General features: G+C 55.1%; 6 protein-coding genes across 6 annotated transcripts; all 6 read left to right on the top strand.

The window, feature by feature from the left end:
* Positions 1-364: 364 nt before the first annotated feature.
* On the top strand, positions 365-1,458 carry G647_01583 (uncharacterized protein; the record flags this gene model as incomplete). The annotated part of the gene is made up of 4 exons (XM_008724982.1): positions 365-394; positions 453-527; positions 575-810; positions 873-1,458. The coding sequence occupies 4 exons, from the start codon at positions 365-367 to the stop codon at positions 1,456-1,458; spliced, it is 927 nt and encodes a 308-aa protein (XP_008723204.1).
* A 5,333-nt stretch (positions 1,459-6,791) lies between these two features.
* G647_01582 (uncharacterized protein) lies at positions 6,792-8,426 on the top strand (the record flags this gene model as incomplete). The annotated part of the gene is made up of 1 exon (XM_008724981.1): positions 6,792-8,426. One exon carries the CDS (start codon positions 6,792-6,794, stop codon positions 8,424-8,426), a length of 1,635 nt encoding a protein of 544 aa, XP_008723203.1.
* A 5,596-nt stretch (positions 8,427-14,022) lies between these two features.
* G647_01581 (uncharacterized protein) lies at positions 14,023-15,472 on the top strand (the record flags this gene model as incomplete). Its single annotated transcript, XM_008724980.1, has 3 exons — positions 14,023-14,368; positions 14,421-14,795; positions 14,853-15,472. 3 exons carry the CDS (start codon positions 14,023-14,025, stop codon positions 15,470-15,472), a joined length of 1,341 nt encoding a protein of 446 aa, XP_008723202.1.
* Positions 15,473-16,956: 1,484 nt separating this feature from the next.
* Positions 16,957-18,540, top strand: G647_01580 (uncharacterized protein; the record flags this gene model as incomplete). Its single annotated transcript, XM_008724979.1, has 2 exons — positions 16,957-17,084; positions 17,163-18,540. 2 exons carry the CDS (start codon positions 16,957-16,959, stop codon positions 18,538-18,540), a joined length of 1,506 nt encoding a protein of 501 aa, XP_008723201.1.
* Positions 18,541-19,051: 511 nt separating this feature from the next.
* Positions 19,052-19,704, top strand: G647_01579 (uncharacterized protein; the record flags this gene model as incomplete). Its single annotated transcript, XM_008724978.1, has 2 exons — positions 19,052-19,097; positions 19,205-19,704. 2 exons carry the CDS (start codon positions 19,052-19,054, stop codon positions 19,702-19,704), a joined length of 546 nt encoding a protein of 181 aa, XP_008723200.1.
* A 706-nt stretch (positions 19,705-20,410) lies between these two features.
* Positions 20,411-23,770, top strand: G647_01578 (uncharacterized protein; the record flags this gene model as incomplete). The annotated part of the gene is made up of 2 exons (XM_008724977.1): positions 20,411-22,857; positions 22,909-23,770. 2 exons carry the CDS (start codon positions 20,411-20,413, stop codon positions 23,768-23,770), a joined length of 3,309 nt encoding a protein of 1,102 aa, XP_008723199.1.
* Between the last annotated feature and the right edge of the window lie 1,923 nt (positions 23,771-25,693).

Raw genomic sequence — 25,693 nt, 5'->3', positions numbered from 1 at the left:
ACCCGGTGAGGGCTTGAGCCTCCGGCCTTGGTCCGGGTCATCCTCGGGCTGGACTATTTCGAATTTGTGATGGCGGTCGAGATTCTGCACCTTTTGCCTAAATGTTGAGTGCCTACGCCGTGCCGCAAAAGCCAATAGGGCCCTGTGGCTAGCAGCGTTGTACTGGGTAGGACCGAGATAGAGGTGTAGAACGACCCAGGTGACCGTGGGCCGAAAACGGACCCGATATAAATCATGACCTACTACCCGCACAAAACCATGATGTCAAGCGGCACAGGCTGTTCTTCCTCGATTAACCACTTCATCACCCTCCAGCCAGGGAAACAGACAACAGAAACGACATCACCGTCGAACCGTATTCACGATGGGAATGCAGGAATGGACTGTGAAGGAGGTCAGTCTTGGATATCTTCCGAAGTTACCCGCCTCCACTCACGGCTAATCGTCTCCAGGCATACTATCCGTCAAGGTGTAGTTTGGGCGAAGGACCTTATTATACAAAAGAGCGGCACGAGCTCCGATACATGGTTGACCGGCCGTCCTTGGTTGCCTCCTCGCGCTGACTCGCCAGCAGGATATCAACAACAAGAAGCTCTTCATCATCGATCTCAACAAGGGCCCTGATTCGGTCAAGATCATCGACACCAAACAGCCGATTGGCGTCACCGCCAACATTGAAGGCGTCGATTCCTCAGAGGTGATTTTGGCCGGGGCAAAGGATGGGGTCACGAAATTCAACCTGAAGACAGGAGAGCATGAATATGTCGCCAAGTACTGGACGGGGCCCGATGCCGAGGACAAGGCACAAAGGTATGCTTACTTTATAGGCTCGGGCGGATACGTATGGTCTTTGACTCACGTGGTTGGCACAGGATGCGCTCGAACGACGGTGCGGTCGATACTGACGGTCGCTTCTGGGTAGAAGCATTCGATGATCCCACCATCACTGAGCTGAAGGAAGAGGGTTGCCTCTTCCGCCTCGACCACGATGGGACGCTGCACACGGTCTTTGAGAACATGACCATTCCCAACGGCATTACCTGGAACCAAAGCGACAGCACGATGTTCCTGACCGACTCGCCGCCCCAGAACGTCTATGCCTTTGACTACGACAGGAAGACAGGAAGCATATCCAACCAGAGGGTGTTCTATCATCATGAAGAGCCGGGGGTGCACCCGGATGGCCACGCCATGGACGTCGAAGGCAACATCTGGCACGCCTGTTACGGCGGCTCCAAAGTCATCCGGATATCGCCCCAAGGTGCGGTCACAGGGGTCATCCACCTTCCGACGCGCAACATCACCTGTCCGACCTTTGCAGGGACTGAGCTGTTCATCACTAGTGCCAAGGAAGATGAGCCTGACAAATTCCCAGAGTCGGCCAAATTTGCTGGAAATTTGTTCAGGGTGGACGTCGGAATCGAGGGCATGCCGAAGTACAAGGCTCGCTTGGACTAGGCGACCTTGAAGAAGGTCGTTTGATGCTTCTAGAAGGAAGACTGTCCATGGGACTTGCCCAAGCGAGATTGGATGTCGGGGGTCATGGTCTCAAATGGCGGTCCAACTAAGACTTTCATCCGTGTTCTCAAAGCTCTCCGGTGGAAGCGCACTGACGGCCATCTGGAACGTCAATAAAGTAGCCTGGTCCTGGCAGAAATAGTTCGCTGCATCCCCCTAGACGAGGATGACAATTACGTAGCACTGATGGAGTAGTGTCCGTTGGCTTAAATCGATACACCCTGATAAGCGATCCAGTAGTGCCTGCCACTACGAATCCAGGACTAGTCATGGAACAGAAGGTGTTTCTAGGATACCTCGTGCTCGAACAGGACTCCGACCAGCCGAAATTGGGGTTACCTTGTGATGTTCGACTTGAACGAGTCTGCAAGGGTCGTGAATACTCAAAATATTGAGATACTGACTCGTTGTTCAGCTGGCGGTGGGTTGGCTGCAATCTGCGCTCCTGAGAAACCCTTGCAGTTCAATGCAGCGTGCTGGACGATGATGCCGTCGACCGAGTCGGCCACAAACTCCTGGTTCAGGTCTTGCTCCGGCTCTCCAGTTCAACCTGTTATCTCGCTAAAGGGCATGAGAACTCGCATCGCCTAACAGGTAGGGAAGTCGTCGGATGTCCTTCCATGAGCGGGTACCCACGACTATCGCAGGCCGTGGCGGCGAGCTTGGGCGCACCCAAACAGCATGCTCAATCTGCCTTGGGAAAAGATCCTAGTTCATGATTTCCCTTTCCAGAGCGAAAGAATACGAAGCCGAGCGCCTCAGGTCGATTTGCGACGCATTACCAATGTTCTGTCGAGGTTCCCAAAATAGGGCTTGCCAAAGGTCAAGGCCTCCGGTGTCCAGGGTGACGAAATCGGCAAGGGGGGTGTGAGGGGGAGGCTGCAAATGGTTTTGCTCGGCAGGCGTCATGCTAAAGAGCTTTAGTTAAGCCCCAGGCTGCAGGCTGCAGGCTCCAGGGGCAAGAATGGCGCCCCCAGGGTGGCGCCTGTTGGACTTTCTGGGCATGGGTCCGGCCTTAACGGCAGGCAGTCCCACGTGGCCGTTGTTTTCGACCAGCCTTTTGAGTCTTGCCATTCCCACCATCTCGCCACCGGATGTTCACTTACATCATGCGAACAGTCACACTTTGTCGACTCTGGAAGGTGTCTGGCGCAGTGGGGGCGCATTCTCCTGGGCACAGCAGCACCGCACGAGTCGGGCGCATGTCCTCGAGATGGCGTACCTATCGTCGCTTGTCCAACAGGCCGTTCGTTCGTCCTCGCAAGCCTTCACCGTCTCCACTAACGGCCTTTGACGGCGAGTCGTGTTCAGCCCCATAGGCGTCCACGAAAGGGTACTGCACTGGGTAATACCGCTGCCTTACCGCCGATTTGGTGAAGACGGAGCGCCATGAGAAGGAGAAGAGCAGCAGGTGAAAAGAGGGGGATTACAGACACCGATTGTGACCTCTACCCTGCGCTCTCCAACACACCCTTTCTACACTCATCGTGGTGCTAATGGATGCTTTGAGTCCTTGGCCTGCATGGTACCACGAATCGACGCTGCAGCGAGGTGCATAGCCGACGAACGCGGCGTCAAAAGGGTTCTTCACCGGGCGCGGTTGGTCGCCATGCGTGCAGATCACGAGCGCGAATGTTCCCAGTCCCGTGGTGCCCATTTCAACCGAGCCGCATCCGTATTGGGGGAGCCCCTGAGATGGGAGATGCCACCACGACCGACGTGAACGGTGGTCGCGGTCGCAATCAGCAGCCTCGGGCAGAGGATCGCTTGCACGCCGCGTGGCACCAACATGTCACCTACCCAGGCTGGTGGAACGGGATCTAATGACGTAAAGCATTCCGAGCTCGAGGACTGGCAGGCTGATCATGATGGTACGAGGTACCAAGGTTGCCCCTGTGGATGGACAGCTTGCTCTCCAGACCGCCTGACCCATACCGCTTACTTATTCTTGTTGTTACGAGATAGTCTTCATGCAGGGCTAGCGAAGGTGCAGTTCCAGAGATCCGGCACCTATGTTCAGCGCGCAGGTCGCCTTAACTGTTTGCAGTTAAAGACCTTAACGCCCGTATCTGCAGTTGTCAAGTCCTGGTACCGTACAGGATGCATGCGGGTGGGGAGTTATGAGACTTTCTGGACGTTATCCTACGGATCCTAGCGAGAGACACTACAGCCAGCCCCCCGCGTCCATGGTCTGAGATAGAGAACAGTTTGTTGTCGTAGGACGTACGAAATTCTGTTGGCGAGGCTTTCCACGAATTGGAGGACATCTTGTGGTACCTCGATACCCCCGTGTCCGCTTATTGTCCACTTCGAGCTGAGCTTTGCCCCATACAGAGTTTGCAGGAGTAGTTACCAAGATGAGAGAAGGACCATTCGTCGAGCTAGATATTTCCTGTCACGACCTCTGCTGGCAGGTCTTGTCTGTGTGGAGAGTCATGTGGATCGAGTTGAACCATCCCACACAGATTCTACATGGAAATCCTCCAAATTGCCCCAGCTGGGAAGAACGAGGATGGGTGTCGCAGTCAAGGACCCCAAAGTGGAAGCGACAGGATCGCTTGATGGGGAGTTTGCAGCAGCCCGTGTAACCCTGAGAAATGACTCCAATCTGAAGTCAGGGCATGATTCTGTCCTGGCCTGCAGCTTTGACTCTATCGATTCCTTCTTGCCAGCGGGACGAGGGGCGACGCAGATATCGAGTTCCTGTCACAGCCCAGCATCGGAAGCCAGACAGTGAAGAGCCTGAATGTCTCTGGCTGCGGATATTCGCGGACAGGGCTGCAAGGGTTGGCCGAGACGCAAATTGAAGCCCAAGAGACGAGCCTCTCCTTGTGACTGGCCACATTGGGATCGATTATCCCGGAAATATCTTTGATATGCGAGCGAGATCAGGGGGACCTTTTCAGACCTAGTCCCAGGGTATGGATAATATGATCGACGTGATCGCCGAAGTGGACTTTTTCCCGGGACAAGCTAACCACAATTCCTTGGAACCTACGGAGTACGGACTATGTCACGCAGTAACCGAAGTGCAGGGAAGGGACGGCTTATGGCGAAGACGACGGAAGCTCAACGGTGTCGCTTTGCCTTCGCAGGACGTCGAATCCCCGGCACGCGGAGCAGACCAGCGGGAACAGAGTTTGATTGATTACGATGCACGGGGAGCAAGACAGAAGACCGGCCAGTAGGGGGCCTTCGTCACCTCGAGGACCGTCTGCCAGGTAGCTCGTACCCCCATACCCAGTAGTGATGGTAAGCCGGATCCTGTGCTACTTGCTTCACTTGCAAGGGCACGTACCAATACTCGAACGAGTCCATGGGCTGGACGTGCAGCGGGACGCAGGATCCTTTCCTGTGCCTCTCGCTCAGAGATGGTGCTATTGTGCATTGCGTCCATGGTCGATTGTCCAAATTGGACGACAGCTTGTGGCTTTCCTGGTCCAAAAGCAGAAGGATCGTTCGCATTGGACAGGGATAGAGCTCTTGAAGCCTGAACCCAGGCGAGCAGCAGATGAGCCGCGATCCAATAAGCGGCTACGGCCACCGAACGCCCTAATCGCCTTGCTTTAGCATTTCCAGCGAATTCCCGGGACGCCCGCTACGAGCTTCTGATCCAGGCAGCTGCCAACTGGGGATCAAACTGCACGGGGGAGCGAAGCCGACGTCGGCAGGATGCCAATGGGCACAGGCCAAGAAGCAAGGCTAACGCGCACTGCTGGTGGCCGTCGGCATGCCTGACATGGCTGCATGGCAGACGTTTCCTGCCCCTGGGCCTATGCTCAAACCGCCCCTACCACCTGCCCGTTGCGTTGCACCTTGCCCTCGGCCGGGAGACGAGAAGAGGATTACCTGCCGTGTGCGCCACCTCGAAACCCCCTCTTCGAGGAATGGAAATCTCCTCCTCCCGTTGGCCACGGGTGGCTGTCTTGCAGGTACAGGATGGATGGGCTGTGTGGAGCCGCAGTCCTCCCCCTGGCAAACCCTGGGCAGCTCTTTTCCACAGGCCCGGTGACAGGGCACAGCTAGCTCTTTATTATCTCCAGGCTAACGGCAAAGCTCCAAGTCTAATTAGCCCACCAGACCCACGCTGGTTGGCAGTCACCGACCCCCCAGGGCGTTCCGCAGCGCCACATCACCGCCGTGCCGACCAAGAGGCGCGCTACTATCACAGTTGCTGCCCAGCGATGCCATCATTCCGCCTGCCGATGCCATCACGCGCTTGTCAAGGCATGCTCGGGCGATGGGACTAGTTTTCCTCGCATCCCGGCTGCCCTTTGGATATCGAATCTGAATCCTCATCACCTGTGGCCGTTCCCCATCCGCCGTCCACCGGCTACTCGCATGGTTGACACCCGCTGGACGGCGCGACCCACTTGCCTCTCCTGCCTGCTGATGGGGACCACAGCCTGTCGGCGTCAGGCCCAAACGTCCCTGCCTCGAGGGCTCCTCCTTCGAAGCGCACTGCTCAGATCGTGACGAGGGCAGGCTGGCATCAACGCTACCACGCGCGCTAGAAGCCTGGAAGCATTTCGCTTTCGAACACCAACAAATAATGCCTCCCGCTTCCCCGTCCCAGGAGTTGCGGCGGGCCACTCACTCAAAGTACCTCTGCTTACGCTGCTGCCCACTCCGGACGGTGAAATATTACGAGCTGACCTCAGGCTAGTCCGTCACGACACTATTTGTTCTCCTGTGCCCGTCGACATCTGTGCGCTCGGCTTTGCCTGGTGCAATTTGTGCTGGTTGTTCGAACGGACCTCTTAGGGCCAGGGTTGTCGTTTGATGACTCTCATTTGCCGCATCCATTATTGCCCCCAAGCACGAATTATCTGACGATCCTGGCAAGGGAATGGAAGGCTTGCGCAAATGCTTCTGATCTGGGATGCGCAATCTGCTGTCCGGCTTTCTGGCCTTGGTCGTATCCCTGCTCTGACTCCGGATTACCGCGACCTCTAGAAGTACTCTTGTAAGTCTGGCCGCGCGCGAGCTTACAGCCACGCCCTTTCTCTGTCTGACCTCTCTGGCAATAGAAGGCCTTCAATCTGGCGGCGACTATCGACCCCAACTACTCCCCCTTCCAACAATACCCCAGGTCACCTCCGAACGCGGGATACTTTCAGCCGTCCTGGAACTACCAGTCTCGCCAGACCAGCCCGCCACCTCGCACAGGGCCTCAGGATCGTTGGAGGAGGGGAAGCGGAGGAGTGCCGCACGAGGAACATCCATGGTTGCGACCGGGGTATCCGCCGCACGAGGAGGCTCACAATAAGTACATGTCACACTCCTCGCCCCCGGCGGACAATCCATCAATCACCACTCCCACCACTGCCGGAGGACAGAATCCCTTTTCGCAGGCCTCTGGGGCCAGCGCCGAGTCGTCACGACCCAGCACGGCGAGTGCTGTCCGGACGGAGGCCTATGGCGGATATGGTGGAATTCCCCAAGGACGCGCTGTGACCGAGGTGGGACTGGGGATAAGCTCTCGTCGTCCGTCGGCAGAATCGACCGCGCAAACGCCCTCGCGGGCTTTTGGTGTGCACAGCATTCTGAACCCCCCAGTAGAGCCCGATGATAGAGAGCCCCATAATGTCAGTCACACCGGTCGGCCCGCCATGAGCCTCACCCAAAGTCTTCTCCCGGCGCCCACCGAGTCACCGCGGAGCCGAAAACGTACAGACCCACGATCACCCGCTCAGGAGCCAGCGCAATTACCAGGCAGTCGCGTGGGCAGGCGCGTCCTCACGCCGAAGTCGCCAGGAATGCGTGCTGCGAGCTTGGGCGCCAGAAGGAATCCGGCCTTTCATTCCACGATCCAGCCATTGCAGCCTCACCCGAGCGCCGGCGGTCGCACCTACACCGCAGAACCTGGACCATATCCCGGCTCGGAGATCCCACCTCTGCCTCCCTTGTCGATCGCGACGGCTTCCCATTTGACCAACCTGGCACCGGCCGAATCGGGCCAACCCCGTTCGGCGCACGTCCCGGAGAGCCCTGCTCGCGGATTCGAGCGCATTGTTACGCCCCAGACCGAGCGCTCCTCGACGTCTCAAACGTCGTATGGCAAGCTCGACCAGCCTTCTCCAGGCTATCGTTACGGCGCCATTCAGCCGCCATCTCAGGCACCGGCCCCTTTTAGAGTGATGCCAGCAGGGGGCGCGACAGGTTACAGTCAGGAGACCCAAGGTCATGGACCACACGAAGGGTATCAACAAGGCCCGGCTTCGTATCAGATGACGCTCGACACCGACCAAGGACCCATGAACATTCCCGTGGAGCTGGACCTGCAGCAGGCATCCAAAGTGGCGGACGAGAAGAGGAAGCGCAATGCCGGGGCGTCAGCCCGGTTCCGCGCACGGAGGAAGGAGAAGGAGAAGGAAGCTTCACAGACCATTACCGGGTTGCAGCAGGAACTGAGGGAATTGATAGAAGAACGCGACCATTATCTGTCGGAACGGAACTATTTTCGCGACCTGGCAGCCAGGCACGGTGCACAGATATTACAGCGCCCACAGTCCCCCCAGCAACGAAGACTGGCGGCGACGGCGGCAGTCGGCGGACCACCCTCAGGAGGCACGTTGGACGATCCCACAGTATCGGACGACTCGTATCGCGAGCGCACGGAGCCCGGGCCTTCACAACGTCGACGAACGGGTGACTACCAGCCGACCTTCACCGGGCGGCAAGGTCATTCACCACCTCCACCGACCTATGGAGGGGCGTTCCCGTCTCAGCCTCCTCCTCCTCTGACACTCCCTCCTCCGCCTGGTGGACAGAGCGCCTATGGCACGCCGAGGACTTTGCCAGCAGGGTCAGTGCCTCCGCCGCCGCCTCCCAACGTCACGCGCTCACACTCGTACGACGCCTTTCGGAGAGATCCATTTGACAGGACCTGGAGTTCCGGCCGGTGAATGAAGAAACGCCCCAAACGAAGCAGACTACACAGATAATTCTTTCCTTCGACATGACTTATTCCTAGAGAGACGACAAATGGGGGCGACCTCAAAACGCGACCATACTCCCATCGACCCCGGTGGGACACGATTACGACTGACGGTATATCCAAAAAGAATGGCATTTGCGCTTGTCGTCACAAGGGCTCCTTTCGTTGGCCCCGATTTTTCCATTTCTGCAGCAGATTTGGACACATCCTACACTATCTTGGCTGATCTTTTTCCTTTTTTTTTTTTTCCGTCTTCATATCTGTCGTGGCGTTCTGCTTGCAAGATACCCAACTATACCCCTTGTTGGATTAATATGTTACCATCTGGCGTTATGTCTGGAAGAGAAGCGGCAGGGCAGGGCAGGGCAGGGCCGGGCAAAGGAAACCAGGGCAGCAAGAGCGACATCCAGTTCCCAGGCCTTGCAGATTGGCAGCCAAAATCAGAGACACGGCCTTGTTGCATCTGGCTGTGTGGGCGGGCACACCGTATAGTTGGTGAATGTACTTCTATATATCTACCTACCTATCCACCTATCCGCGGATGTTGTGACTATGCTTCAGAAGCTCCTTTCTGTAGATGCCCTTTGTTCCGAGTCTGCTGTGTACGGCGCGCTTCATCGCCACCGTAGGCACGAGCAGGGGACCTCAGAACGTACGAAGACGCTGACCTGCCTTTCAACCACTGAGAAGGACGTAGCTTCCAGCGTGGCTCACCGACAACTGCTTACACGCTGGCTATGCCGTTGCCACCCTTTGCCGAGCTCGGAGCTGGGAACAGCGCAGAGCAGATGATCCCTAGGTACAGTAACTAGTTCACCGCGTTACTCACTTTCGCTCAGAATAGAAGTCGTTGACTACTTCCACAGCAAGCCAACAGCTAGCTACTGGCTCCCATTTCTCGAGCCTGCATTCACACGGAGCGCTAAGGATGGAGCTCCGTTTCCACTCTCTGGCTCTGACGCCTCTGCATTTTCATGGCCTCTCAGCTCCTAAAATGTGACGTCCGGGCCAATCAATGCGCAAAGACGGTGACCATGATTCGGTATTGGCCAGCGAGAGGCAGGACAGCTGCCAACCGGAGCCACGGTTTATCATCCTGCGGAGCGTCGCGTAGCGGTTCTCATACATTGATACGGAGTACATGGTGGCAGGTACCTGGTAGGCACAGAAAAGATATACGAGTCCTGTGGTGGCAGACCGGGATTTTCGCCCGAAACTTTTTCAAGTGTGAGTTGGTGAGTTGGTGACCTTTGGCCCGTGGAGGACGAGTTACAGTACGGAGCATCGTTCCCTACCGGTAGTGTCTGTGTGATGTCTGTCTTGCTCTACTGGTACTCGTCCTCCGTCCGTACCTTGCCACTCATCCACCCATCTCCGCCAAACCCCGTGTGCCCGTCAACCGCTGGGGCTGGGAGCCACAAGACAAGGTTCGCGGGATAGGGACTAAGAAGTACCCTCGCACTCCGTAGTATGCGCGTATGCGTGACTACTGTGCGTGTCCATGTAGATCTAAACAACGATCTCGGCAGGACGAGCTACTACGTCAAGCATACGGAGTACCTCGTAGTCGGGTGACCGCTCGCAGCGCCCGGACGCTTGCAGTAGTACGTTCAAACCAGCCAGTCGAGTCGCCTGCTTTCCGACCACCGCTTCCTCTTAGAGTACAGTACGATAATTGTGCAATCCTAATCTCTCATCTGTGATCTCTAATCTTGGGCCTCGATCTTTTTGCCAAGGCACGTACTTGTACAGTGCGGTAGATGGAGATGGAGCAAGTTACATACATTAGTACGAAGTAGTCCAAGTCCAATCTTGCGCGTTGACCACGTACGTATTATTGTATGTAGTCTTCCCGAATGCGCGCAACGGCGTCGGCACGAGTACCCTACTGTAAGTAGTACTCCGGACTTGACGAAACTCTTAACCGCTCGCACCGAGCGCCAGCCCAGAGTCTGTCTTTGTATGTCAGGCATGTCAGGGGGGCCCCCATCTTCGACTCTGTCGTGTCGGCGGATGCTCCACGACCGAGGACGTAAGGAGGACAGTATCCAGTACTGTATCTTCTTTTGACTTTTGGACCATCGTCTACAGAACTCCGTAACTCGTTCGCTGGACATGATGGTTCAGACTATTTAGCGAGCGGCGATCTGCTGGGTGGATTGGCTGGCTGGGATCATGGGACCGGCGCGAGAGGGACAGAGAGTACGTCCGAGGACGGAGCCACACTACTGTACGTACTAGTTACGTTCTGTGGCTTGATGCTGTGATGCTCTGATGCTCCATTTGTGGGAGATCAATGGTCAGGACCCCATAATGCATGAAAGATTGGTGAGATCCCGTCGGTTGGGTTCACCAGCTACAGGAGGACTGAAGGCTAAGTACTCCGTACATTATGGAGTATTACTACGAGGGTTAGTTACTTATGCCCGCCTTTGACTAGCACGACTAGTTACATGGTTAAGTCGCTACGGAGGACGCCCACCGGAGTCAGCGTCTTTGACCAGCACACCATCTTGGATCCTTTGCGTCGAATCTCACGGGAGTTGTATACGTATTGGCATTGTGAGTGCGAGGACAGGATGCCGGCCGGTTTTGAGGGCACTAAAGGCGACATGCAATGTCCTGCCAGCCTAAGAATACTGTATGGCTGGCATTCGACGCGTCACGGCGAGTGGAAGGGCTTTGCTTCGGAGTGCCAGGCAGTCAGGTGTTCGGGGGTCGAGTAGACGCAGCTGGTGCGGGCAATCCGACAAATGATGGCACCAGCACAAGAAGTAGGAAACAAGACCGTGGCTGGGGACGACCACTGGCAGGACTCGTCCATCACTCCCAGGACGTACTCCGTATGTCAAACGGTAGATTCACCTGGCCAACGGTGTCAAATAAGCCACACGCTCGGAACACACAACGTCCTGGCTGTACTCCGTACCCATTATGCAATATGCACAGCGGCCCAACGACGCATCCTGCATTGCAGTAACTCGCACAGCAGCCCCTAGCGCGACCGGCAGGGATCAGGGGGAGAGGGCGGATCCGAGCGAGGCATTCCACACGTGGGCGGGAACGGAGCCTCTCCCCCATCGCCATCACGAAAGAGGCTTGCTGGCTTGCTTGCTTGCTGGCTGCCCACTTTTATCGACGTTTCTCTCCCTGCACACCAAACTGCTGGCGTTGAAGGTGTGTGGCTCGAGGGACCCTTCCTTCTGATGTCACCTGGCGTTGCTGTGGCGTGGCGTCCATTATCCCAACCGCCATCGCAGCTTGTGCTGTGTGCTCGTACGAGTACGAGAAATGTGGACTGGAAAGGAGACCAGATGTCCTGGACGTCATTCGAGCATGCCGATGCTGATGATGATGCTGATGCGGTGGCTCAGCTATCGATGTGCAATCACCTCGTACAGTACCTCTGGCATCAGCAGCACTTTTGTCCATGGAGCTTCAAGCACCATCCGTGAGCACTAACCGGACAGTCCCAGGCTAGTGCCTGGCTCGTCTCGCGGGCTGCGCGGGCCACACTACTGTCACTGAAGATTTCACGCGCCGAGTCAGTGATGTGCGTGATGTGATGCAAGCACTTGACCTGCAGGTGATACGAGTACCTCGTGCAGGACATGGGTCGGAAAAATAGCTTGCGAGCCTGCATCCTGCAGTAGCAGCTTGCTTGCTTCCTTGCCGTGCTGCTTGCTTCTGCTCTGCTTGACCCGTTCGACCAGCGTCCGTCACTGGCGGCACGGCATGCTGCCTGTACCCAGTATCGTTTCTTGACATTACTAAATAGCGGCCCTCGCTGCCCGCACACCAACGCCAACGCCAATTGCGTGCTCTGAAAATCCTTCCGATCTGCCTGCTGCCAATTTCACCGTGCACGTCTTCCATCTTGCATTCCAGCCCAGCCAGAAAGGGATAACGACAACGCTCCAGGGCAGGAAAGATACCTCCCTCAGTCCTGACCAGTGCCCGAGCGCTTGCCGTGTGAGGCGTCATCCCGGGGCTGAGTGGGGGCATTGCCAGTCCAAAACGAAAGCCACCACACCGATCCTGCTGCAAGGGCACGTCCGCGATTCTCGGGCGGACACGTGGCTGCAGATGTGAGAAAGCGGAGGGGGGGAGGGGATTCCAAATCGTAGTCGCCCCCGCCCTCCCCTCGAGCAGAGTGTCTCGCATCTCTGAGTGGCTCGTGGTTAGCCCTAGAAGATTGCGAAGACAGGGATTCTGGCAGGTTCATGATCTGTTTCTGCGGTCAGTGTTCACCAACGAAGAAGTGGGTGGGGGAAATGCATTCTCATCCATGCGTGGTGCCATGCTGGTTGCGTCTTTTGCCTTTTTGCTTTTTGCCAGCATCGTTTTATGATTCCTTGGTGCCTCACTTCGACATACCTTGCAGGAGGCCCTTCCTGCGGGGGTTTTCTGACGCAAGACTGGCCCGTGAGAGGTACACAGTGCAGTCACTTTGCATTCTGACAGGGGTGAAGACGGGAAACGTACTCAGTACAGTAGCTTCAGCTGGTCACAGTCAACCACTGACCACTGACTGACCACCGGCCAGCCATCTACTGACGCGCCTACACAGTACAACTTCTTTGAGGCGACTCCAATCGTGGCCCGCCAATGGCAGGATGTCTCAGGCCTACCTTTATGCGTGCTACTCGTACTATGCAAGCACTGAGACAGCGTTCCGTACGTCCTGTGCTAAGTGTCAGCGACCTACTGTACCTATGACTGGGTCTTTTCTCTGTTAGCTACAATCACAGGCTCTGCGGGATGTTCTGCGTTACTCTTCCTCTCAGCTGCTACACACTACTTTGTGCACAACAATGCCCGCGAACCGCCTGAAAAAACTGTCTATTGGCGGACCCAGGGGTTGGTGGTCCATCACCGTGAGGTGGCACTAAGGGATGTCAATTGAGTTGAAGGTGTTAAGTTGTGGACATCCGATATCACAGTACGGACGTCGCTAGGTACCCGCTTTCTATACGATATCGTACTAGAGTTGGGTATGTTCTATATACGGGACATTGCTGCTGGTTGCTACAAGGATGTTATGGGTGACTAACTAATTAACCTTGGGAACTGAACCTTCTAAGACCACCCAGAGACAACAGACAATATTTGGTGAGAGAGGTATGATACATCCAGCTCAACAAGTTGTACTGGAGTTGGCTTCAAGAGACTTTCTGTTATAGACAAGTCCGAAGAACATCACCTCTCAGTGACAATCCAGCTCAGGAAGATGTACTGGAGTTGGCTCTAAAAGACTTTTCGTTGTAGACAAGTCTGAAGACAATCACCTCTCAACCACGCAGCTGTAAACATGCAAGTCAAGCTCAGCTCACACAAACCTCCGTTGAGATATCGCCAAGCTTTGTCTACCTAATCGGGAAAATAGGCTAGGCTTTAAATTAGACTTAATTAACTTTATTTCCCCAACCGCGACGCGCCTATTTTATATAGGCTACTTTGCGCGGTCATTCGTTCACCATAACCTCATTTCCCGCGACAGGCTGATCGTCCACTCAGTCGCGCACTCTTCTCACATTTCCGTTTTCTGAAAGTTCTGGCCCACTATGCCTCTCACAATCCAGCCGAGGAAGCGCAAAGCTGCGTCAAACCCTGGCGCTCCCGCGAAGAAAGTTCGCATTGGCTCTACCACAAACATACCTGATCCGCCGACTGTCTCACCTTCAGGGCGGCCCAAGCGTACCTCTGTTGGTGAACCCCAGTACAAGTTCACAAGACGCCGCTCATCTAGCACTCAGAATGTGAGCCCTGCTGTTGCGGAACTGAAGCCTGCGGCCAAGAGACGCGGTAGACCTCCCAAGGCTGCTGCTGCTGCTGCTGCTGCTCATACACCCACCGCGGAAGAGAATGTCACGCCTAAGAGACGGGGAAGACCGGCCCAGAATACCAAGTGTGAGTTGAAGCTGAGACTTCCGAGAATGACTCTGGGCTAAAAATCACATAGCAGCCTCAACTCCCAAACCTGCCGCCTCCTCTGCCAAACCCGCCCCTGCAGTGACGAGCCAGAAATCCCAGCCGAAAGCCTCCGTTACCGTCCCTGCTAGACGTGGAAGAAAGCCGAAGGCTCTGACCGAAGCAGTCCAACCAGACTCCGAATTCGACTCCGAGTCCAAACCCGAAGATCCCGTGGCGCGGGCTAATGGCGCAGCTACAGCGGTCGATGGCGACAAAAGCAAGCCGGATGACCTCTCTAGCATTGACCCCGACGTACAATACTGGCTGATGAAGGCGGAACCAGAGTCTCGTATTGAGAAGGGCCACGATGTCAAATTCTCTATCGATGACCTTGCAGCGAAGACGGAGCCGGAAGCTTGGGACGGTCAGTCATGTTTTGTCCTCCCTGCTTTCCGACGGTTGTTCTAACAGTGGTGACTAGGCGTGCGCAATCCGATGGCCAGAAACCATATGCGAGCCATGCGCAAAGGCGATTTGGCATTCTTCTACCACTCAAATTGCTCTGTTCCTGGAATCGCAGGCGTCATGCGGATCGTTGCCGAACATTCGGTCGACGAGAGTGCATTCAACCCTGACCATCCTTACTTCGACCCAAAGTCAGACCGCGCCAATCCGAAGTGGGAAGTCGTCCATGTCGAGTTCGTCAAGAAATTTGAGAACTTCATCACTCTACGAGAGCTGAAGACGTTCGCGAAGCCTGGTGGTGCCTTGGCGGACATGCAGATGTTGAAACTCTCTCGTCTCAGCGTCTCAGCCGTCAGCCCCGAAGCATGGCGGTTCATTCTCGACCTCGCTGGTGAGCCAACCACTCTGGGCCATGGAGATGGGATGAGTGGCTACGAATCAGAGATTGATGGGGAAGGTGAAGACACAGCCGGCGTCAGCGATGCAGATGGACTCAACGGTATTTCCGACGGCGAGGCTCTTGGAGTGGCAGGCGGTGTCGACCTTGAAGAATCAGCTGTCAACGTTGTTCAGGACGACAGCAGCTCCAATTCTGTCAATGGTGCCGATGTTGCCGATGTTGCCGACAAAGTCTGAAGGGAAAGGTCTAGCGGCGCATACGAAGGATCTGTGTCCACCCGCTGCTAAGCGGACAGAACTCTACCGGCGTACAGCTTTGGAATGGGCCATAAATGCCTGCGACCATATCTGGTACTGATCAGACTCCAGCAACTATGAGCTGGAAATCCCTGGGCGAGAAATCTGATGGTTGATAGACTCTGTCATCTGACGGCGACTGATGCCATCAGAAGAAGATGCAAGCTTGTCGCCACTAGAAACGCAATATCGACGGTGTCAGCTGAAGGCAACAGCACAGCGAGAAGTCTCATTATCTCACCCCGGTGCTTCCTTCGCACTGCTAGATAGCTGGACACACAGTACTGCAATGTGGTGGTGATTGGACGGATGAGACACAAAAGAAATGCTCAACCTTCGGACAACCATGAATGCCACACATATCTTGCAAAGATAATGGTCAACTTAGATCAAGGATTGTCCATCGTTATCGAGCCGCATTCTCCCGCTGTCGAGTCGTGAGATATCCTTAAGGCTACGGCATCCTCCTGTCGATCATCGCTCGTGGAAGCCACCCTCCGAGGATTCGTGACTATGGTCAGGACGGTATTCTTTTCGTTCGGTTGGGCTCAACCGGCTGGTCCTTGTCCAGTCACCCCGAGGCAATGAATGATTTAAAGGTGTCTGTCTATATAGGCCGTCGACTTCGTGTTTGCGTCCCGCTTGGGAAAAGGTTTTCTAATAGACCTACAACTTAGCTGAAGCAACGGGCATCTTGATCGTCCTTATGCAGATTTTATACACGAGGCAGATACGAGCAAGTGTGAAATCGAGCATGTCATGTGCTTGTCTCTGTTCATAACCAACCTAGCTTTCCACGTGGCGTTAAGCTGGGCTTCGACGTCCCAGCGCTCTGGTTCTTCCGGCCATGCAGCTTCGCAGCCTGCATGAGGGCGTTTCTACCCGCAGGAAAGCCTCTCCACTAGCTGTCTCCCTTGATCCTGGAGCGCTGCAGACCTCGGCATGGCCTTGAGCAAGGCTGAAATTCCTTGTCAGTGGAGCGTCTGCAGTCCTTAAAGGGGAAGCTGCAGCCGGAAGCAACTTATCGCAAGGGCAACTGCCCCTCATTTGGTCCCTAATGCTTGACTTTCCCCCTCCCCTCCATTTGCTTTTGCGCTTCCTTATCGGAGCTCAGCGACTTGCTGGTGTTGCATTGCTTGACTACACAGAAGGACGCAGATCGCCGTGAGCTTGGAGCTCCAAACAGGCAATCAAGTCCCTGAAGCTCTGAACGAAAAAAAGCTGACTGTACGCTGGATCGGCATTGGTTCCATCAACAAATTCTTGGGGTTCTCCTTTCACTTGCCTGTTACATGTTGAACAGTCTTGCGAGGTCTATATCCCGCATTTCGATCTCGAGTTCGGGTTCAATCACTTGTTATAAATCATCTGCTTCTCTCACGGTGCTGCGACAATTCTCGTCAACGCGATCGCGGGTCTTCAGCATGGCGGACCTAAAAGTTGAACTTACTGCTCCCAATGGCCGCAAGATCACCCTGCCGACCGGCCTCTTCATCAACAATGAATTTGTCAAGTCGAGTTCAGGCGATAAGATCACCAGCATCAACCCTACGTGAGTGACCGCGCAGCCAAGGCTTCTTCACGCCGGGAGACTTTGTTGAGAGAGTGGCAATTGACATGTCTGAGTTAGAGATGAGTCTGAGATCACCTCCGTTGAGGCAGCATCGGCAGATGATATCGACAAAGCGGTGAAAGCGGCGCGGGCAGCATTCAACGATCCGTCATGGCGAGATCTCCCTGCCACCGATCGGGGCGCCCTCATGTACAAGTTCGCCGACGTTTTGGAAGAGAACAAGGAAACGCTGGCCACACTGGAGACCTGGGATAATGGAAAGCCGTACAGCGTCGCACTGAATGAGGACTTGGCCGAAGTCGTTGGCTGCATACGGTACTATGCCGGTTGGGCAGACAAGATCCATGGAGAGACCATACCGACGACGCCACAGAAGTTTGCGTACACTTTAAAGCAACCTATCGGTGTGTGTGGTCAGATCATCCCCTGGAATTACCCTCTGGCTATGGCGGCATGGAAACTCGGGCCTGCACTCGCATGTGGCAACACGGTGGTAATGAAGCCTGCGGAGCAAACTCCCCTCTCGATCCTATACCTTGCCAGTCTCGTCCCTGGGATCTTCCCTCCAGGCGTCATCAACATTGTGAACGGATACGGCAAAGAAGCCGGTCACGCCCTAGCCTCTCATTTGGACGTGGACAAGATCGCCTTTACCGGTAGCACACTCACGGGCAAGCAAATCATGAAAACAGCCAGTGTCAACATGAAGAACATCACACTCGAGACGGGCGGCAAATCACCTCTTGTAGTCTTCGACGATGCTGATCTCGAACAAGCTGCGAAATGGGCGCACATTGGCATCATGTCGAACCAGGGTCAGATCTGTACAGCAACATCTCGCGTCCTGGTGCAAGACTCAATCTACGACAAGTTCGTTGAGCAATTCAAGGAGATCGTGAAGTCGACTTCGAAAGTTGGCGACCCGTTTGCCGACGACACATTCCAGGGCCCTCAGGTCACGAAAGCACAGTACGAAAGAGTTCTGGGCTATATTGAAAGTGGGAAATCCGAGGGCGCAACACTCGCGACGGGTGGCGTGCCACACAAAAATGTCGGAGATGGCAAGGGTTTCTTCATCGAGCCAACCGTCTTCACAGGAGTCAAGGATGACATGAAGATCTACCGCGAGGAAATCTTCGGTCCCTTCGTTGTCATCGCCTCTTTCAAGACAGAGGACGATGCGATTCGCATGGCGAACGACACCACATACGGTCTCGGCTCTGCGTTGTTCACTCAAAACATCGAGAGGGCGCACCGAGTGGCAGCGAGGATCGAGGCTGGTATGGTTTGGATCAATTCAAGCAATGATTCGGACTTCAGAGTACCATTTGGTGGTGTCAAGCAGAGTGGTATTGGAAGAGAGCTGGGTGAGGCTGGATTGGCGGCGTATTCACAGACCAAGGCAGTTCATGTCAACGTGGGATTGAAGTTGTGATAGCTATCAGGCCACAAGTGAGATTCAATTTGGCAAAAAGTCTGTCTTTGGGTACTCAGCCGTAAGACGCCACAATGTTTACTCGAGACAAAAGCTCAGTCATCAAATACGGCGCTCAGTTGACCGTAAAAGAGACTCCCAGAATCTTATGCACAGCTGCGGTTCCTCCGGTTTATCGTATGTTGACTGTCTCCAGCTCGTTTCGGTAGCGGCTGTCGCAGGTCGACTGACTGATATCCTCAGGTCCTGATGCATGGCCCAGGAGTGAGTGGCCTCTATTCCATCCGTGTGAGGCTGCTCTCAAGTTCATCTCATATGCTCCCTCTTTCACTTTGCCCATGAGACAATCTCGACTTCTCTTCCCTCAATTCATTGCCACCTTTCAATAACCTCACTTTCAACTCCTGGATCGCACAAACAAAACCAACATCCTTTCATCCTTTCATTGCTTCAGTCACATAACCATCTCAACAATACCAAGCCGCACCCCATCATCATCATCTTCTTAGCCATGTCGTCCGAAGCGGTCGACGACCAACTGATCAAAAGAATCAAAGGTAGGTTTTGACTCGCAAGTTTGATCGTCCACTTCCGCTCCTCCCTAGCTATCCTTACCGTGGGAGACCCGCTGACCTCGGTTTCCTAACGCTGTTCTTTGCTGCAGATGAGATCGAAGTGATCACGGGCGACGAGCTTCCGAGAGATTTCATCCGTTATGGGCCTTCTTTCACTCGCCAGTCCCTCAAGAGGCTGGTACACGGGACGATGCTGGCCGAGTTCGGGCGCGATTACCTGATTCAAAATGACGCGCTGGAGGTGTTGCTGCTATTTGCGCAGTTCCACGTTGCTTGCATCATGAGAGGTACGTATCTCTGGCGTGCACAGACCCTGAAGAGTGAGCTCTCTTACTCTGTCTGCTCGGATGACACCTGGAGAAAGAGGCAATTGCTAACAGCCACCTTCCCGCGAATAGCTGCCAACTTGGCTGCCCGAATGGCCAGGCGACGAACCGTCGAGGGCGAGGATTTCGCGCTTGCGACCAAGCTGCTCGAGGAGAAGGAGCACCAGATGATGTTGAAGAGAGCATATGAGAGATGGGTTCGTAAGGATCGAATGGGGGGACTGCGATACAGTTTGAGGACGCGGGGCTGGTATGGCTGGTGAGATCAGTTGGTGAATGTACTCGTACTCGTACTCGTACGCTCGACGCTCTCGTGACGTGGTGTCGATGCGCTGATCTGGGGAAATCATGTGGCTCTGAGGGAGCTCAACGGCGGCATATTCTTGACAAAGGGGAAAGGTCCGGGTGGAATGGGATCTTGCTCACAAAGATTGTGGCTCATGCACAGAAGCTGAGCAGAATGGGATGATAACCTCCCACTGGTACTTCAGCAGCAATAATATCCACACACTCTTGTTGTTGACGACATACCTTTGGCTTACCTGGACAGGTCTCTGGTCTGAGCTTGCGACACACTCTGGATGAATATCAGATCTGCTCTTCACAGGTGCGACAGTTACGTATTCCGTATGTCTGATCCAAACGGATGAACTTGCGAACAGGCCACCACGCTAGGACAAGCAGTTTTGCTCCGCCGCAGCTCACGTGATATCCTTCTATCTATCTTCGGCCAAGCGTAATGTCCATTCACGCAATTGTCATTGCGGCTGTTGACAAGGGAATCTTTTTGTCCGCAGGCTGTCTGTCTGTCACGACAACCTCATCTCCTCTTCACCTGCTCCGCACAGCTTTCTCATAGCCTCTCCTGTCTCATCTCTCTCCGAATGAATCATCGCCTCTGTTGCTGAGCCTTTGCTTGTCGCGGCATCTCCGTTCTGCCAGTTCCCTTCTGTCATTTTCGGGCCCAATATGGCGTCCGGGGGATCATGGCTGAACCAAGACTTTGGCGCGGATGACGAAGAGTCCGACAACGACTTCAACCCGGGACTCGAGGGCGGTTCTGATGCTGAAGATGACGGCGACCGAGACGCGAAACCCAACACCGCAGCCAGGCGGGACGACGAGCAAGATGACGGCGATGACGCTGGCGCTCGTCGCCCCTCGAACAACAAATCGGCATCGCCTGTGAGGCGCGACAACCAGCCAGCGCCCGACAACGACGACGAGGATGAAGAGGGCGATCAAGATGACAACGGCGAAGATGACGAAGGTGAAGGGGAAGACCTCAACGGTGACGATGAAGAAGATGATGAAGAGGACGAAGAGGATGAAGATGCAGTTGCCAGTCGACCTCGCAAGCGCCGGAGACGGGGCCTTAACCAATTCTTCGAGGAAGAGGCTGAGGTTGACGAGGACGATGACGAATTAGAAGCCGATGAGGACGACCTCGGACCCGATTTCATCGAGCCTAATCATCCCGATGATGATCTGCCGCCGGAGGCCGACCAAGACGATGCGAGACACAGAGAATTGGACCGCCAACGACAGATTGAAACATCAATAGATCTCGAGAAACAGGCTGCTGCTTACAAGGAGCGATACGGGCGACGGACTACTACCGCGCTGAGTCAAGGATCTTTCGTGCCACAGAACCTGCTCATGCCCGATGTTTCTGACCCGAGCATCTGGGGTGTTCGGTGCAAGCAAGGCAAAGAGAAAGAGATCGTCACCAGGCTTCTGAAGAAAATGCTTGAAGGCAAGGGCCGGAACGCGGTAAAGATCTGTTCGGTCTTCCAGAGAGGTGATGGCGAGGGTCCTATGGCCGGCTATATCTTTGTCGAGGCTGTCAAGAAGAGCGATGTCGATGATGCTCTCACCAATGTCGCCGACGTCTACCCCCGGACGAAGATGAACCTTGTGCCGATCAAGGAGATGCCCGATTTGTTGAGGACCCGGAAGGACAAAGAGCTGGTACCTGGTGACTACGTTCGTATCAAGCGTGGACTCTACGCCGGAGACTTGGCTGTCGTCGACACGGTTGAGACTAATGGTCTGGAAGTGACTCTTCGACTAGTTCCGCGACTTGACTATGGGCTCAACGACGACCCGGCCAAGGCCCCGTCTGCCGACGCGAAGCGGAAGCGTCCAAATGCTTTTGCACCAACTGGCGCCCCGAAAGAGAGGCCTCCGCAGAGACTCTTTAACGAAGCAGAGGCCAGAAAGAGGCATGATCGGCTCCTGCAGTCGAACCACACCCTGACGAAGAAGTCTTACACCTACAACAAGGAAATCTATGAAAACGGCTTCTTGATCAAAAATTTCAAGCTCCAACATCTTGCCATGGAGAATGTCAACCCAAAGCTGGAAGAGATTACGAAGCTGACCGAGACCGGCGACGATGGCACTGAGACCCTTGACCTCGAAAAATTGGCTCACAGCCTTAGAAGCGCCACGGCCGAAGGCAACTACATGCCTGGTGACGAGGTTGAGGTGTACGAAGGTGAACAGCGAGGCATCATTGGTCGGACCGAGGCCGTCAAGGGCAACATCGTCTCGATCCAGGTCACGGAAGGTGAGCTCGCTGGCCAGCTCGTTGAAGTGCCTGTTAAGGGTTTGCGGAAGCGCTTCCGGGAGGGTGACAACGTGAAAATCATTGGTGGGAGCAAATACCGGGACGAGGTCGGCATGGTCCTTCGCATCAAAGACGACAAAGTCACAGTGCTTACAAATAACACCAACGAGGAAATCACGGTCTTCAGCAAAGATCTCAGAGAAGCCACGGATGCCGGTGGGGATGCAGCGGGAAACAGCCAGTTCGACGTGCAAGATCTCGTGCAGATCGATCCAACCACTGTCGGTATCGTGATTCGTGCAGACCGCGAATCTGTACGCATCCTGGACCAAAATGGCTCTATCATGACCCGTCTGCCTTCTCAAATCCAGAAGGCCGTGACACGCAAGAATGCCGTCGCGACAGACAAGAACGGCTCCGAGATCCGTGTCGGCGACGTCGTGCGTGAATCGACTGGAGAGAACAAATCCGGCACGATCTTGCACATCCACAGAGGCTACGTCTTTGCGCATAACAAGCTAGGGATTGAGAACTCTGGAATCTGGGTCAACCGGTGCACCAATGTGGTCACAACTGCCGCAAAGGGTGGGCGCATCACCGCCCCCACCACGGACTTGTCCAAGATGAATCCGGCTCTCCTCGGCAAGCGCCCTGAGGCTGTTATGGCTCCGCCGCAACGACCTGGGCGCGATCCGCTCCAAGGAAAGCTTGTTCACATAAGCAAGGGGACATACAAAGGCCACCGTGCCATCGTCAAGGATACCACAGCCGCGGAGGCGAGACTTGAACTGCAAACGAAGAACAAGACCATTAACCTGAGCAAGTTCGACCTCTCTATCATTGAGTAAGTGGAGCAGTTGAGCTCGTTTCAAGACCATCGCTGACATTTTCCCAGTCCCAACACGCAGAACCGAACAAGATACGAGGATTGGATCAAGCAGCGTGGCGGTCCTATGTCGATGAGGGCTGGCCCAGGCATCGGTTCTTCTCGCGTGCCGGATGGAGGGGTCTTTGGTGGGAGAACGCCCATGCACGCAATGGATGGAATGCGGACTCCAGCTTGGGGTGCATCATCACGGACACCTGCTTGGGGCGGTCCTAGTGCAGGGGGTGGTCTCGACTCTGGGCGAACGCCGTCATGGAAAGGTCCTTCTGGGTCACAGACCTCTTACGGTGGCGGTGGCATGACATCCTACGGCGGCGCAGGCAACTACTCCACCAACAGCGGTTCTCGCACACCAGCATGGTCATCAAGCGCAAAAACTCCCTACGGCGCTGGTGACTACAGCTCTTCGGGCAACGCCGGCAACTCTGGCTTTGACGCCTTTGGCGGTTCACGCACACCAGCATACAATCCCTCTTCACGGACACCCGCCTGGGGTGGACCAGGAAGCAACTCGACCGTATCGGCACCTACGCCTGCAGCTCGACCCTACGACGCGCCCACTCCAGGCATGTCCGCACCCACCCCCGCCGCCTCAGGCAACCGCTACGACGACGAAGCATACACACCCTACCTATCCGCACCCACTCCCGGTGCTTCTGGCTCGGGCCCGCAAGATGCGCCCACACCCGCACCACCCAGCTTTGCCAAGGCGGCCAATAGTGTTCCACTGAAGAATAACCGTCTCGCGGTGTATGATGCGCCGACCCCTGCGGCGAATGCACCGACACCATATGCCAGTGGAGCCTTTGACGCGCCGACGCCGGCGGCGGGCGGACCGAGATATGTGGACGACGACGAGGATGACGAGTGACGATCCTGTCTTCTGGCAATGATATGGCGGTGGTGGTGGTGGAGGTGGAGGTGTAGCTGCGAGATTCGGGCGGCAGCGCGATGTGCTTGGAGGTTCGAACCCGCTCGCGAGAAAAGTGTATTACTATCAATCGGTCTCGAGACAGAATTGGAGTCTGGTGATGCGTGCGCGGTGCATGGGCGTGTGCATGGGCAACAGGGAAGCCTTGGGTCACACAAGGCAAGGGCCATGGCCTGGAAAGGATGGCATTTGCTAGGAATGCGCAGAGAAGCGCCTACAGTACTACTCCAGCTTGGCCTGCACTGCTGCGACGTTGAATCGGCAACCTGGCCGAGGCCATAAAATGATCAATTCACCGTGTTCCGAGATCTCCTTTCTCAGCGTGTTTATGCCGGTGAGGGCTCAATTTACGCTTATCCGCCGACGGCTGTTCCGTAAAGGTGATACATACAGGAGAGGGCGGTTGGGTGTCGTTTCATGTCCAACTGTGTATGTACGGAGTATACTCTCCACGATCCCTTACGGTATCTCGCCTTTGGGTCTCTGTCTGGGCAACTTTTCAGAACAATCTACAATCTGCCCGGGTCCTTGGGCTTGGACCGAACATACCACTGTACAAAGTAGAAAGAACGTCCTGTAGTACCTACTTGGTAGGTATGTAGCAGTATGGACCAAACGTGTTCTTGGTGCTGACAGTAAGGGACATGGCCATGCACGTGTCGCAGAAGTGCACTGAAGTATTCTCTGCTCTGCTCTGCTGCCTTTCCCTGGTTTGCTGTCTAGTCTTCCAATTCCGTGAGTCTACTCAGTAGATACTCCGTACTCCGTACAGTAGGGGGCTTGACGGCATCACGGCACGACGGTACCACGGTACTATGGTACCACATGACATGACATGACATGACCAGTGCTCGGTACGATGACGGTGCTCGGTTTGCCAAGTGGACTCGCATGGTCCTGCGAGAGATTCGGTGTGGATGCATGCATGCTACAGTATGGAGCACGCTGGGTGAGAATGAGATGAAGAGTGTGAGAAATAATCAAATCTTGCTCGGGAAACGAAGCTGAAGCCACGCTTACCTACAGTAACGCTGCTGTACTCGGTACTGTGCGCACAGGGTATGTAATTCTTCTAATTTGAAAGGAGACCTAAGTAAGTAATTAGTGACTGGCGCCGCATCGATGGCATGTGAGATTGTCTGCTTGGCTTTTGCCGGGCTGGCGTTGTCGTTGTTGTCGTCGTCGTCGTTGATCCCATTCCCTCGCTTGGGGATTCGGGTACGCGTATCCAAAACGGGGGACAACCGGTACTGGTGCTACTGTACGTACATCTTGGAATGAGAAGAAAATGGAAGGACCATGGAAGCATGTGTGGAAGGACGCGGGATCCTCGATGATCCTGGTGATGGCGTCGACGGCGTCAATCACATCGGAGCCATGGAAGGAATGGAAGGCATGGAAGCATCTTAAGCGAGATAACATGTTGATAAGTTCAAGATTGCGAGAGTGTTTACCGAGGACGAATGGGGGAACCATGTCCGGTTCCGGGGGCGGTGCACGGTCGGGTCAAGCCTCGTGCGTGGAGATTGTTCAGGGTCCTGAGTGTGCGAGTGCCAGGGGGGGGGGGGGGGGGGGGGGGTGGTACGAGGTACACGAGGTACCAGGAGTGGACAGACGGAGGGCGCAAACTCCGGTGTGATGTGATTCGCAGGAGGCAGTGGTCACCTCGCTCGCATCTTGCGGCATACCTTCGTGATGATTAATGCAGTCGCAGTCGTCGGATGCTGCGACGTGGACTGTAGACAGTATAATCACGGTGATTGTGATGGGATGGATTTCATTGCGATGAAATAGCTACGTGGCCTTCATTCTCCTTGGTTTGCGTGTATCCTTGCAGCGGTGTCGTTGTTTGACATACTACAT

Source organism: Cladophialophora carrionii, assembly GCF_000365165.1.
Source record: "Cladophialophora carrionii CBS 160.54 unplaced genomic scaffold supercont1.1, whole genome shotgun sequence".
In the NCBI taxonomy this organism is placed as follows: domain Eukaryota; kingdom Fungi; phylum Ascomycota; class Eurotiomycetes; order Chaetothyriales; family Herpotrichiellaceae; genus Cladophialophora; species Cladophialophora carrionii.
Note: the sequence above shows the minus strand (reverse complement) of the source record. Positions and strands in the feature narration are given on the sequence as shown.